The sequence below is a fragment of the Poecilia formosa genome, unplaced genomic scaffold, assembly GCF_000485575.1.
Source record: "Poecilia formosa unplaced genomic scaffold, Poecilia_formosa-5.1.2 Scaffold295, whole genome shotgun sequence".
NCBI lineage: Eukaryota > Metazoa > Chordata > Actinopteri > Cyprinodontiformes > Poeciliidae > Poecilia > Poecilia formosa.
In genome coordinates, this window is record NW_006800234.1 from 379,129 (window position 1) to 394,289 (window position 15,161).

At 37.8% G+C, this 15,161-nt stretch overlaps 2 protein-coding genes across 2 annotated transcripts in view; one reads left to right on the forward strand and one right to left on the reverse strand.

Moving 5' to 3' along the window:
• The window catches only part of cunh2orf68 (chromosome unknown C2orf68 homolog), a 20,235-nt gene extending 18,619 nt beyond the window's left edge, over positions 1–1,616 (forward strand). The window contains exon 5 of the transcript XR_001664762.1: positions 281–1,616. The gene's annotated coding sequence lies outside the window, so the exon portion shown is untranslated. The remainder of the gene's footprint in view (positions 1–280) is intronic.
• Positions 1,617–5,504: 3,888 nt separating this feature from the next.
• On the reverse strand, positions 5,505–10,536 carry LOC103151854 (S-adenosylmethionine synthase). Its single transcript, XM_007572108.2, has 9 exons — positions 10,297–10,536; positions 9,666–9,743; positions 9,380–9,502; positions 9,183–9,295; positions 8,957–9,100; positions 8,585–8,803; positions 8,321–8,503; positions 8,047–8,180; positions 5,505–7,292 (listed from the first exon to the last, which is right to left on the reverse strand). The coding sequence occupies exons 1-9, from the start codon at positions 10,388–10,390 to the stop codon at positions 7,190–7,192; spliced, it is 1,191 nt and encodes a 396-aa protein (XP_007572170.1). The 5' UTR covers positions 10,391–10,536; the 3' UTR covers positions 5,505–7,189.
• Positions 10,537–15,161: the final 4,625 nt, after the last annotated feature.

Here is a 15,161-nt window from a genome sequence, read left to right on the forward strand (position 1 = left end):
CTTAAAAGCCATTTATAGTTTTCCAATGGAGTCAGGATAATGTTCCCTGTTATTGACTCGCCCACCCTTAGCTGTGACTCTGCATTCATTTTGTCGAGGTGACATTTTTGCAGGTTTCCTTCTGAGAAACATAAGCTTTGACTCAAGAAATCTTCTGAGTTAAACGACTTACATGAAATCCTCAGCAGGTGGCAGCAACTGTCAGTTTTACTACTATCCTGCTTCTTCTATATTGTCTCAAATTATTTCTATAATTGCTGGTCAAATTTTTGATCTATAGGTTTTGGTTGAAGAATACATTTCCTTTCACTAGAAATTGTTTATAAAATGTAGAGTAAAGGTGATGGCTTTTAGATTGTTTCAATCTAAAAATCCACTTTTACTCTGACACCCCTGAATAAATATTTTAACAAATTTTGGAGGCTCCTGATTAGTAACTCTTGTGTGTTATGATCTCAATATGAACCCAGATGTTCTATGAGGGAACATTAGCAAGCAAACAGAAACATGAGGGACAAAGATTTGTCATATTTTAAGATTTTTTTTTTTTAATCCTGGTCCTCAGGAAGGATCTGCATCAACACCAATCGTTCATACAGAGCAACAATGGAATACTTCAATAAAGGCATGTGAGTGGCCCAGTCAAAGTCCAGACCTAAATTCAATTTAGAGCCTGTGATAATAAAAATTACTTTTCTTAAGTCATTCAATGTGACTGGATTTGAAATATTTTATAAAGAAAAAACGGGCAAACATTTCTGTCTATTCAGCTTATACATTTCAGCTGTAACGGCGGTGAAAGGTGGATTTACAATGTGTTAAATCTTATTGCACTCTACAGATCTTTACTTTAAAAAAAAATAAAAATTTGGATATCAAACCATCCATTTATTGTTCTCTGCTAAGCAATATGCACAAATTATGAAACATGCTACTGACACAATTCAGAGTGATCATGTTCAGGTCAAAGTTCAAAAAGTTATTAATAGCTTTCCTTGCATTTTACTGTCCACATGGACATTTTAACCAGATCTATGTGTGAACTTTATTCCTAGATGAACAGAGACAGTGGGGTGATAATGTTTTCACTCCGTTTGTGACCTTTTGCACAGAGTGATTAATGTTTGTTTCCGACTTTGATCTGTGCCAGATCCAACAAGCTGAAACCAGACAGGCAGGTACATAACATAAGACGTACCTGGCTTATATGACTCCAATCAGTTACATAGTTTCTCTATAAACACGTGTTGTTAAGCAGAACAGTAAGTCATCTGCAGAAAATGTGTAGCCAGCATAACTCTTTTTAAATTAGAAGAGCAAATATGAAGAGGGGACCGAATCTAATAAAGTGGTCAGTCTCACCAATGAACATCCTCCTTCTGTGTTGCTATGCCTTTTTCTATCACCATAACTGCCAGCTCTGACTGTCTTATTGTCCGATGTGTAAATGTTTGGTGACCATAATGACAGTAAGTAAAGCATAACACCACTAAAGACACTTTTTGTTCCCTTTTACTAATTCTCCACTTAGGCAATGTGATATAACAGCATGATGCACAGATCTATGTTCTTTTATTTGTTTGTTGAAACACAAAACTAATAAAACTGTGTTTACAGCAAATGGAAAACACAGTTTAAATAAGTGAACGTACCATCAGCGAACACTGGGAAAACACAAAGCTGATTTTACTTTCTGGCAGCGTTGATTCAGACTGTGGAGGATGATTAACTCATTGTTTCGTTAATGCCTGAAAATGTGCTAACTTCATCCTGTTGCCATGTGGTCTGTCAGGATATGTTATGTAAAGTCTTCCCATGGCTAGAGAAGTGGGGTCTGCGAAGCCATTGGTGCATCAGCCACACTCCCCCGTTGGAGCGTTGACGCCCTTCTCCGGTTCACTTTTCATTCCTCCTTCTGCACGTGACTGAACTTAGACCAGAGTAGGCTCAGGCACATGTTCTCTGCTCTCACCTAATCATTCACAATTTTGCAGCTTCTCAGTTGGTTGAAAATAGCCCAATCACACATCACCAGTTCTCAATGACTGCCAGTTTAACATCATGCAAGAAAGGCGATTCACAGCCGACATCAAAGCACTTGTCTTGTTGCGCAAAATGGAGTTTGGTGAAACAATGTGTCAAAGTGTGTTTGTTAAAACGTGAAACATTCCCCTCTAGCAAATCGCTGTACATTTTTGCTCTCTTCCTGGTGTAACCTTTTTGTTGGTTAATTTGTTGCGTTATCTCAATAAACTGAATTTGATGATCTAAGTGAAACTTATTTGTAGATTTGTTACACTTTTAGTGCTTGCTTTGGTAAAAATTTGATGATCAAGGCTTCCACTTAATGAAAACCAATTTTTTTTTTTTTTCAAATAATTGGGAAATTACATAAAAGAGAGGATTTTTTTTGGTAGAGAACTGCACTCAATAAATGGTTATGGCTCCTTTTGCTTTAATTATTGTATCAATATGTCACAGTATGAAGGTAATCAGCTGCAGCGTTTAAGAAGTCTTGGTTTATTCAACAGCAACATATTTGGGTCATCCTCTACTTGACCTCTACTTCACAATCTTCAAAGCTCTGATTACACATGTTTCTTGTGCGCTTTTTTTTTTCAGCCACACTTTTTCCTTCCACTCAACCTTCACTTAGAATTCGAAATAGTAAAGTCCTTGAAAGGATGGTTGCAAACTCAAGAGCAAATAAAGTGTTTCAAGAGTGTAAACAATCATTTGAGTCAGATCAAATCTGCTATCCTTAGCACCTAACAGATGTGTATGTATGATGTACACGAAGAAATAATAGGGTCAACAGATGACCACATCTCAATTTTAAAACTGCTGCTTCAACAAACTAGCCAAAACTTGAAGTCATGTGATTTTTTTCCCCTCTGTGCTAAACATTAAAGGAGTAAACTACATGTTTGCTTTTAGTTTCCTGCCCCAAAAAATACAATAGAGTAGCGGCAAGCTCCGGCGGTATTGCATCAGCTGTCACCTAATCTGTGTAATAAATCCCACTGACCTCAGCTTAACAGGCAACCTTCTGCCCTTCCACATTCAACCTGCTGCATTGCGTGTGGGGAATAGCACACATATCAGGAGATGTTATCTCTCGAGTCCGCAGTAGTTTTTAACCTCAGTGTCATTTTATCTGGCTTTCACAACGGGTTGTTTGGTCTTGGCATGTGAGGATACTGCAAGCGGTGCCCACTTTGATGTGGGAAAACTCTCAGTGTTTTCTCTGAGGCTACACAGAGCAGATCATAGTATGTCCCTCCTTAATAAATAATATTACTCAAAAGTCAATTTATTTCAAGAACTTTATCACTAATGGAGACACATAATGTAGATTAATTACACACAGATAGATGTCCGAAAGCCTTTATCTGTGTACTAAAGACCAACCAGAGTGAGAGCAAAAGAGCTGGATCTTTATCAGTGTTAAGGTTTTACCACAAAGCTCTTGATAAACTATCACACCCAGAGTGTTTCAGCTGGGAGCGTGTTGTAGTGGTGAGGAATGTTGTCCATTCATGGTTCAGTAAGGGCGACACGCCAGCCAAGCCATCAGTATCAGTTAAATATAGCCATCAGACTGAGCCGGTGGGAATGAAAATGCACCCCTGCTGTAACCGTCCTTCATGGTGCAACTGGAGCGCTTCTACCAACCGTACATGTGGCAGTGTGGCGTACTTTGCTGGAGTTTTTGTATCTGTTAAAGTTTTGTCATGTTAAAACCACAAACTTTAACATCTGGATTTTGTTTGCAATACAAAGTACTAAATGTTATTTGAAAATATTTTACAATTGCACACCTCCTTTTTACTCTAAGCACACGCAAAAATGTCTCTGCATGTCTAAAGCTTGTATAGACAAAATACTTGCAGTTGTAACAATTCTTTATGTACTCTAAGTGATTTTTTATTTTTTTTTTGGTTGATCTATCACATAAAATCCCCCCAAAAATACATAAAAGTTGTGTTTCAACCACAAACTTTTATGTTGTAACTCTTGACAACGTCCAAGAGTTACATAATCATTTCCTCTACAAGTCAGTGACAAGAACTGACTTGAAGAAGTTCTGCAAGTGATTAAAATGTCAATTCAAAACAAGTATTTTCTCTCCTGGTTGTCTGGAGAAACTTCATTTTAAGATATTTTCCCAAAGCTCACTTTTCCCCTGATGTGTTTGCCACAGCGGTTACCTTTGTTCGTGCCCTGGGCGATCAGTGGTTAGTGGGACCAGCTCAAACTTGTTTCAGAGCACATTTCTATTCTACTTCACACAGCTGTCAATAACAGACTCTTGTACTCACTTCATTTTTTAAACATGTCATGCCAGTTGTCTTGATAACAACTTCTACCGTTACATAATATTCAATTCCTGAAAAAGTCAGAACAAAAGTATAACTCCAGTGAAGCGATCCACCAGAAACGACAAAAATCGACTAAATAGAAAACACAGGAAGATTTTTTTTTAAATACTGCACTGTTGTGTTAATATTATGTAGCTCCAGTTTGCACTGAATACCATTGATGTCACCAAACATTATCTTGCTGCTTGAATTTCCCCACTGGGACAGTAAATGATATGTCTGCTCTTTTATTTCATATATTTGGAAAACCAGCTACTGACCACTACTAGCTTATCTTATGCGAGTTTGGGTCTTGGCTCGTGTTTAAATTCTAGGAAATATGGACAGTTTGTAAAGGAGCCAAAGTTTAGACTCGAGTTTTTCTTAGTGGTGGACTGAATTATAGATCGGACACTTGTGCCAAACATTTTCTAAGAACAGTTGAGTTTTTGAGAAGATAACTTTCAATGGTATTCAGGTTGTATTGACCTCAAATATATTGATCTGCACTGATAATGTGATCTTATGATCACTGGAAAAATCTTTACCCATCATCAATGAGCATATCAGATGTTCTTCAAATCTGATGTAGGCAAGTTTTGACAACCATATCATGCAGATAAATAGTGTATTGATCCTCTTCATGTCTACAAAAGCATTATTGTTTTATTTACACAGTCAACTTCCTTTACAGTTGCTTCCATGGAAAATGTTTTGAATAAGATTTTATTCAGTTCATAACAGTTTTTTGTATTCAAATGTAACTAACTTTTAAGTAGCTGTGAAAATAACTGAATGTGTTAAAGGTTTATATACATTTTTAGTTCAAAATACATTATTTCAGATAAATAATTTGGAAATGCAGCATCTAAAACATCCTTCTAGTCCTTACTTCATGTGGGAAATAAGCTATATTGTAATAAGGACCATGCACATAATGCAGTCATTTATTGCTGAAACCATTTTTTGTTTCCTGTATGCTTTTGTACTTGATTCAACTGTTCATTTTATTGTAATAAACACTTGCTTGCAACAAGCTTAAACCCAGTTCGTGTGCATTTCAATACTGAAATCAGAATTTGATCAGAAATGTTTGCAAAAAATGTCCACACTTCTCTTAAAACACAAAATAACAGACAAGAGTTTTTAAGATGGATAGCTTTTTTTTTTATTACAGAGCATCAGGGAACTATCCAATTTGGACATGGAGCACATTACAGAACGAGCTACTTGTTTCTCTGGAAATTGGATGCATGTTGGTGAGAAGGACAAAGCAAATTAGAGTGGGTGGAGGAAAAAGAAAAAAGAAAGGCACTCTTACACTTACTGTATCCATTGGGATGACCACCAAGTGGCAAAAGGGAACAAAACCAAAACCTTTAGTCTATCCAGATCATGTGATGGCCATGTAAACACGGCTGGTTTCTCTGTACCACACCAGCCAAATGAGGCCACCACATTAATGAGGATAGGTAAGAGCCAAAGAATCACACCTGGTAGTTTAACGGGATTTCAAAACTAACCCACCTAAAAAATAAGTTCTGCAATCCAGAAATAAAAATAAGCTGTAAAAGTCATTACAGTTCCCAGTGACGCGTCGAGGCAGACCAAAGCTTTTCTGTACAACACTCTGGGACCTCAAGCCAAACACTGAAAGTCAAAATAATTCACAATTCAGTAATTCCAAGTCTTTTTAAAGCTGCCTTCTAAAACATCAGCTTCTCTGTATCCACGCTGAGTTTCAGAGAACAAATAAATAGTGTTGAGGTTTGTATTTCCTGGTCAATAAGACTCTGCAGCAAAAACCACGCCCCGTTGAGCTAAAGATGTGAAACAGGTTTCTCTGTAGCTACACCTGCCATCAATAAACTCAAGGAGTACAAGAATATTTAGCCACTTTGAAACCATGAAAAAAAAACAAGGGATCCATAAAAAAAACTGATAAAATTGAATTTCAATGCATAAACAAGTTACTTTTCCCCAATACCTATCAAGTATATCCGATACCCTCTGCAGACCAAAGCAGTGACATAGCAGCTTCTGACTTTTCTGTATTACGTCAGAAAACAGCAAAGGTCTGTGGGGGAATTTGAGGCCTTATGCTCTGTTGAGCCTGTATGATTAGGAGTTGGCTTTCCCCATAGCCTGCAATGCATAGCATTTTTAGTGACAACAGTAACAACCCTTTCATTTTAATTGTGCTATTCCAGGATCCTCCACAAAGATGAGTGAATATAACTAAAAACACACACCAGATCAGGAATAAGTGTCAAAAACTGAGAGGAGGAATGTTAAAGAAGCTGAACTGAAAGGGGATCATGTCAGGTGAAGGCTCTCCATCAGTTAAATTAGGCATCCAAGCAAGTTTAGATGTCATGCAGGCTCCTTACATTCAGTAGCACCAGAAACTTAAGGGTAGTGCATATTGCCAGATATGCTACCGCAGTGACATCACACCGAAGACTCACAGTACTGATGAGACTGGAATGCCAAAGGAGAACGAATGAATGCAGCTACTCAGCAACTATCACAACGAGAAAGCGAAGGAACATCAAGACAGGAGAACATGAAGAACTACGACGCATGAGTTCATGGAACCCATCCTACCCTTTAAAACACCAAGTTTCTGAGGTCTCCTAGAACCCTGCACAACTGCGCAGCCATCAGAAAACAGTAACAAGACAATCAAGTGAGGCAGGGAGTCATGTGTCATTTGTGTGAGAGTGAGGGGAGGAGAGAGGAAAGAAAGAAGTGCATTTCACCCCTGGAACCTTGGAGGCTTCTCTGTAGTATACACCAACAAGCCTGGGGGGAAAAGCTTAACAGGTTTAGTATTTGAGCTTTTTGGGCACCTCCCATGGGAAGGAGTCTCGGCCAAAGTGGCCATAGGCTGCAGTCTTCTGATAAATGGGTTTCTTCAGATCCAGCTCCCTGGAATACATAATCAAAATATTTAGCACCAATCGCATACTCAAACTGAAACACACTGATTCTCACACAAGAAGGTAAAGATGCCAGTGTCGAGCCTTATGACCCATGATGAAGAAACTGGCCGATACTTGGATGGAAAAATGGATCTTCAAACACTTACCCCTCAGATAGAAGCTCCAGCTTGCAGATAAAAACCACACTTGTCCATTTTACAAAAACAAAGATTTCTATCTATATGTGCAATATCAAAGATTATACAGAAAAACTGTGAAATTTAGTCATAACACTGTCCCTTGATTACAAGACAGACAAAATGTTCGCTTGAAAATACTACTACTCAAATTAAATACTTGTGATGAAACAAAACATGTACCACATATCAAGCCAGCATATTGTTAGAGACGACAACCGATAAGCTGATGCGACATGAAAACTGTGGACTGTATCGGAGCAGACAGCCTGACTAGCAAGCTTATGTTTGTTCATTACAACTTTTGTAATTCTATAAAGTGCAAAGAAAGTAATCTTCTGTGGGACTGAATACTCAAAGAATCAAATATTTCACCATCTCAACTGCTGTAGACATGCTTGTCAATTTTCTAATAAAAAAAAAACATGGCAATTAGATTATGCTAATTATTCTCAGTGTGTAAAAATTACCCCTAAACTGTCTTAAATCAAAATGTTAATACTGGCCCATTCCTATACTTTGCTTCCCCTAGCAGGCCCAGGAAGCCTCAGAGGTTGACATTACCTGACAATGACTCCGGGACGAAGGTCAAAGTTCTTCCTCACAATATCAAGCAGTTCTCTCTCACTCTTCTGGGAGGTCCCGTAGTGGAAGATAGAAATGGAGAGTGGATGGGCAACTCCAATGGCATAGGATACCTAATATAGTACACATATGTTATAACAAGCATATATATAAAAAAAACAAAAAAAAAAAAACACGCAAAACACCAGGCGGAAACCTCTGGGAACCCCTCACTCTGAAGAGAGAAGCAGCAAACTTTGGCAACACATCTTACCTGCACCAGCACTCTTCGGCACAGTTCAGCCTTTACCAGGGACTTGGCCACCCAGCGTGCAGCGTAGGCAGCAGAGCGGTCCACCTTTGTGTAATCCTTCCCGGAGAACGCGCCACCACCATGGGCTCCCCAGCCGCCATAGGTGTCTACAATGATTTTGCGTCCAGTCAGGCCGGCATCCCCCTGTAGAGAAGAGAAGTTGTGTCCCAGTTAGTAACTTCCAGAATGTCTAGTTAAATTCAAGTCACATGATGGGATGTGTACCTGAGGCCCTCCAATGACGAATCGCCCACTGGGCTGCAGATGGTAAATGGTGTCATCATCCAGGTAGACAGAAGGAACAACGGCCTTAATGACCTTCTCCTTCAGTGCATCTCTCATCTCCTCCAGGCAGATTTCCTCATCATGCTGGACAGAGATAACAATGGTGTGCACTCGCACAGGGAGCATGGCGCCACGGTCTTGACGGTACTGCACAGTAACCTGCAAGAAGGCAAATTAATTAAATAAGGCTTCCAAAATCAATTTCCACGACAAGCATCAGCCAGAAGATGGAACAACTTTTAACACCCGTTACCAAATATTTCACACTTTTAGATGAGCATACTCAAAAGGCTCATGATATGAGAACTCTACCTGCGTCTTTGAGTCTGGCCGGAGCCATGGGAGTGTGCCGTTGCGTCGCAGTTCAGCCATTTTAGCATTCAGCTTGTGGGCAAGGATAATTGTAAGTGGCATGCACTCATCAGTCTCATCGGTTGCATATCCGAACATCAAACCCTACACAAACAAAACCACCGTAAGTGAGCTTTAAGCATTTAATACTTCAGAAAAAACTCTAAATCTTGCACCGACTACTTACCTGGTCCCCTGCCCCAACGTCCTCTTGACTCCGATCAATGTGAACACCTTGAGCAATGTCAGGAGACTGCTGCTCCAGAGCTACAAGAACATTGCAGGTCTTGTAGTCAAAGCCTGTATAGAAAACAGTTGCAGGTGAAGCCCCTACACGTATAAACGGAAAGCTTTAAGGAGAAAAAAACAAAATAAATGCTGCACCTTTGGATGAGTCATCATATCCAATTTGACGGATGGTTTCACGTACAACTTTCTGATAATCCACTACAGCATGCGATGTCACTTCCCCCGCCAACAGAATCATCCCGGTCTTGGCAACAGTTTCTGCATTAGAAAGACAGATGCAAAAGAATAAGAAATACACCTTTGAGTCTTTAAAGCCATTATTATTGCAGCGATTTGCTCCATTTAGCACAAAGGAGCTTTAGTCTTAAGCAAATCTTAGATACATCAGTCATGAAAATGAGAGAAATAAAGCATGTCTTACCACATGCAATTTTGGCATCTGGATCCTGCTTGAGATGGGCATCCAGGATTGCATCACTGATCTGATCACAGATTTTATCTGGGAAAAAAAGGTCACAAAAAGATATACATCTGCATCAGATGACTGAAGAGAGAGAAATTGTAATAATGCTGTCTGGTCACAGTTGAGGCAAGGGGAGAGAAGGGACACGGTGTATCGTTACAGTCGCCATTTCAGCAGCTGTACATGTGGTGGAGGAGACAGCGCGGGCAACTAGACCGAGACCGGAAACAACCCTTGATATAAACCTACTTATGGCACAAAGCTAAACACTGCTTACTGAAATCAAATTATACGTCCAGAACCTTTGTGTGTCCAGTCATGTCCACGATGTGGGAAAAATCTCTACAGGACTCAGCATTTTATGAGCTAGCTAGCATTAGCTTGTAGCAGCGCGTGCTCTGAGCACTGGCCCGCGACAGCCGCGAGGCTGGAAAGAATTGCCTTAAATATTTACAGCTTTTTATGCAAGACAGACACTCAAAATTACAAGTACCGAGTAAAAACAGAGGCAGAAAAGACACAACCTTAAAACAATGCTGTAAAACTGCCTGGTATGTGAAGCAGAAAAGGCCGGCATGTCGAGCCTTACCGGGGTGTCCTTCTCCCACCGACTCTGAGGTGAACAAGAAGCAGTCCTCCTCGATCAGGGAGTTGTGGAAACCATTAATTTCTCCGTTCATCATGGCTGCGGCTGCTTTTACAAAGTAATATGAATGTTACGCTGACTAGGTATCACGTTTCAATAAACCTGACTCTTTTTTTTCTCTGTTATTTCAGAGCACGGAATTACAGCGCCTCTGTGTTTGATCCTTAAACCTGAGCCTCATGGCGCAGAGCTCCATTATTTATACTGTGAAGTCTGATGTCCTGACGTCAGAGGAGGCGGTCCGTGTTGCTGAACCTATCAGGAGGCAGCACCCAGCTACGAGCAGGCATGCGGTGCTTGGTCCGAAATTGACAAAAATCACATGCTTAACAACTCTACGTTTGAAACAAGAGTCAAGTTTGCTCCCAGTGTACGCACGTTGGTATGCGAACATTTATATCAATATAGTGGATTTTTGAAATGTGAAATCATACAGAATAAGCGGAGGTCCGTTTAAATGTCATTTTATCTCAGTTTGTCTGAAATTCTGCTCATAAATAAAATATTTAACAGTGTGATGCTTTTATCAGCAAAATTCCACGTGACTTTGCATGTATAAATACTTTCTGTGCTTCTCCACACACGCACACGCGCACACACACACACACACACACACACAATGTTTAAATTTTACTTTTATAAAGCTTCAAAATGAATCTCAATTGGTTCGGTGCTTGGTCAAGTGTTACCCAACAATACCTAGACAAAATGAATCATGATTGTGATTTGGTCTTTTTCAACTGGTATATTGCCCCCTGTTGTCTATTGTAAGCAATGAAAATGAATTCATCTGTTAATTCTTCATATGTTGTGTAATGTATAACGTTGGGTATCGAGATATAATCTCTAACTGTTGTTTTCTCTCTCAGCGCTCTGTTATACTTTATAAACTGGGAGTCACCCTAATTACTGGTATGCCAAGTCATTCTGGAGAAAAGTCATTCTTGTAATATGGAAACAAATAAAAAAATAATAATAAGACTCTCCACTTTGAGCAACAATTTATATTGTAAAGAAAGCTCTTTAGTTGATGGCATAATACTTGGCAATCTGAACTTACCACAAAAACGTGTGTCCCAGAGTATTTTTAAGGACTTTGTCAAAACTCTAGTCTAATTGTTTGCAATGATGTTGTTCACGTATTTTATTGTGTAATTGGTCGCTATATGCAGTCTTGGTTTTCTTTGCAAAGCATATCTGAGATCTAATGGGACAAGCACATATAGGAAATGAATGAATGAATTAACTAATTACTAAATGAATTAATGAGAGAAAACAGCAGGGGGAGGAGTGTGTTGTAGAAGAAATCCTACAAAGAGCAATAGGAAACTAGAAATTTAAACAAATAAGTTAAATTTTAATAAGTTCCAGAAATGACTAAAACGCTGTAAAATGAACTCTAAAAACCAACTCATAAAAACTACACAACCTAAACCTGGACATGAGTAAAACTATGATGCTGAATTTGCAAACATCTGCAAGTTAATATAGCAGTATTTCTTCTAGTTTTTACCACTTTATCTTGACATCGGCTAGAATTGGGTGTACAAAAAAGAGGAGAAGTAAACATTTAGAAATCTTGCTTTTTTAAATCTATAAGTTCTTAAATTGACTAAAAATGTGACACTGACAGTACTACAATATGCCTTTCCTTCAAGAATTTTGAATGTTGAATTTTTAAATGGCCACAAATTTATTGTGTACTGTCATGAGGTAAATTTGCCAAATCATGATTTAAAACTTCAATTTTTACAGAATTTACAAAGAACTTAAACATCAACTGCTTAAAAACAATATCTTACTTTGAGTAAAAAGTATAATTGAACTTTTACACATTTAATTTGCATTTAAATCAAGAAGTATATAAACAAATAATTTAGCAAATTTAATTGTAGCAAGTATTGTGGCATTTGGGGGGTGTTTTATCACTGAACAAACTTATGACACAGGTAAAACGTCATTTTCCTAAAGTCATTTACACTCTTTGGTATAACTCACTCTAAACAATCTGATAAGTCACTCACAGAAAATGATGGTTTTGGTGAGAGAACCACGTAAACCTGGCCAGTGATCACGTCTGACTTGGTTTCAGAGTGAAAAGTGGCCTTCAGGTGAACAATATACGCAGAGAAAACTGTATCTGAAAAATAATTAATGCTTAAAAAGCTCAGATGTACATCTACTGCTTTAGGCCTTCCTGTGTAATACGATTAAATGTGATGTTTGTGAACATGCTGCTCCGCAGTAACCCAGAGATAGACTTAGTTAATCAATTTAATCTGCTACGTTGGCTATAACCCCAAAACAAAATTTGATTTGGAGAATATCAGCCTTTTATGTACAGAACATTTTTGCTTTTATCAAATAAAACAATTACATGGTTTTTTTCCCTATTAATGAGTTAAGATTAAAATGTATAATTCAGATCACAGACAGTGATAATAAACACCGTCTATGCTCTGAAAACTAAAGGAGGGAAAACTGAATCTGTTTTGTTGAGGAAAAGGTTGTTAACATGACAACCTTGATTTTACTGCCAGCCTTTATCATTTGGCTCAGTTCAGCCTCTGACTATTACTGTGTTTTATGGTTTTTATTTGTGTCACCAGACCATGCAGGTCAATCGCTGAGCAGTGTTGCATCAGAAAGGAAGAGTCAGCATGAATAGGCAATGCGGACACTTGTTACAAAGGGTGGAAAAGCATGATGCAAGATGTCCTGGATGTTGCCCTCAGCAGGATCTCTAATTGTATTTACTCTTGTATATTTACTTAGATGGTTAAAATAGCAGGTCAGTAGCAGAATGACCTGTCAGAGGGAAATAGCAGCTCAATAACAGAGAAAATGCCTCTTCTAATTTTAGCAAAAATTCGGAGAAGTACGGTTCTTTAACCTCTTGAGAGAAATATGTCACTTTACCGACTTTTACTCACAAACGGAGACTTAGCAAACCTGTTTCTAATACAAATCTCTTTTCAAAGCAACCTGGAAACTACAGAGTTAAACGGCATCTGTGTATGACTCAGCATATAACTTTTTATTTTGACTCTCATGTTTAGTTCGTAAAAATTCATAGAAATATTACCAATAATAAAAACTGAAATACCATTAACTCGCAAATGCAAAAGCTGACCATTTCACTTTTTGTCTCAGTATCACAAACTTTGATAGATTTTAGTGGAGTTTTTATGATACATAAACTCAAAGTATCCCATAACTACAAAGTGATAAAAAAAAAATAAATGATGCATGGTTTTCCAATTCAGTTTGGAAACAAAAATTTGAAACAGTAGCATTATGTGTAATGGAATGATTTTGATACTTCAGAAAAACTGAAGGCTTTTCCTATCCTTTAGTGCAAAAACAGGCCAAACTCAGTCAGATTTGACACATTGTCTGTATTCATTAATATTATTCAAGGTCTTACAGGAAGAGAAATCTCCTTCAGGATTTCTTTTACGCTTGCCTGGTTTCAAATATAACATATAAAATTGATTTAAAAAAAATATATAAGTTCAAACGGTATAAATACTGTGCAACTGTACTGGAGATGTGTACAGAAGCAATAAAGACAAAAAGCAGAATTCAAAAGATCATAATTTATTCTTTTGGATCGTGTTGTACTAGATTTGTAATTGGAGAACAAAGCAACAAATTCATAAACAACCTCCGAGATGCTTTGATCGCAGAATTTAAACATTTTCATGGATCAGCAATCCAGGTTTTAAGAATTTTGTTGTCATTCAATCACAATTATTTAAACACATGTAGACGAAACCATCTACACTTATGACAGAAGAGTTTTAATTCACTAGGATGGAAAGAAATCATCTCTATAGTAAAAATAAAATAAATTATCTCTGATATAATTTGGACACTTGCCCTGAAATAAAGCTCTGTAACTGGCCAGCAGAATTTAAGTTAAATAAGAAAATAAATACACAATTTAAGTAAAATAATCTTTATGGTATAGATTGTCTCTTATGTATATATATATTTATATATATATGTATGATTTTTCTCAACATACTTCATATTTTTGATATTTAACCTACACAATTACAAAACAGGAACATTCAGCAAAAATTTCACAATAGTCACCATTCATGAATGCAGTATTGAATGCATCTAAATGATCTAAACCTGGACAATTAATTTTCATGTCAAAGAAACGTCCAGCAAGTTGCTCTTTTAATCCCTTTCAAAAAAATCAGGAAAATACATGAAAAGATTAATTTAATCTCAAATTTATCCGAGTACAACTACCCATATTTTTTTCTTGCACTAACATTTAATATCGAAGCCAAAAATTCATACTGTCTTTATCACGTTTTTCTAAGAATTTTCACAGTCACAAATATGACAAAGAGGAGTCAAAAACAGCACTTTACGGCACAAAAACAACAGTACCGGAATGTACGGTATGTCCAGCAGCAAACCATGCAAGTACAGCCGCAGTCCCATTCAACGGCCCCCGTAACTCATACACACACACACACACACACACACGCACACATCTGTCATCCAAAGCACACACTCGCACACTTTCAGAAAAAACACATACACAAACAACTAACTACAGACATACACACACAAATTACGGCCACAGCACAGTCCTACTCTAACAGCCCCAAAGTTACACGTCTAAAACGGTGCATCAGAGATCACACGGTAACTATAAAACACCACGACTGAGACTACGGTTGTCATCATCTTATTAATAGGATCAAAGAGGGAAAAATCTGAGCAAGAAAGAAAAAAGCTTCAACTATATATATATATATATATATAAAGTTTTCACATTTTTA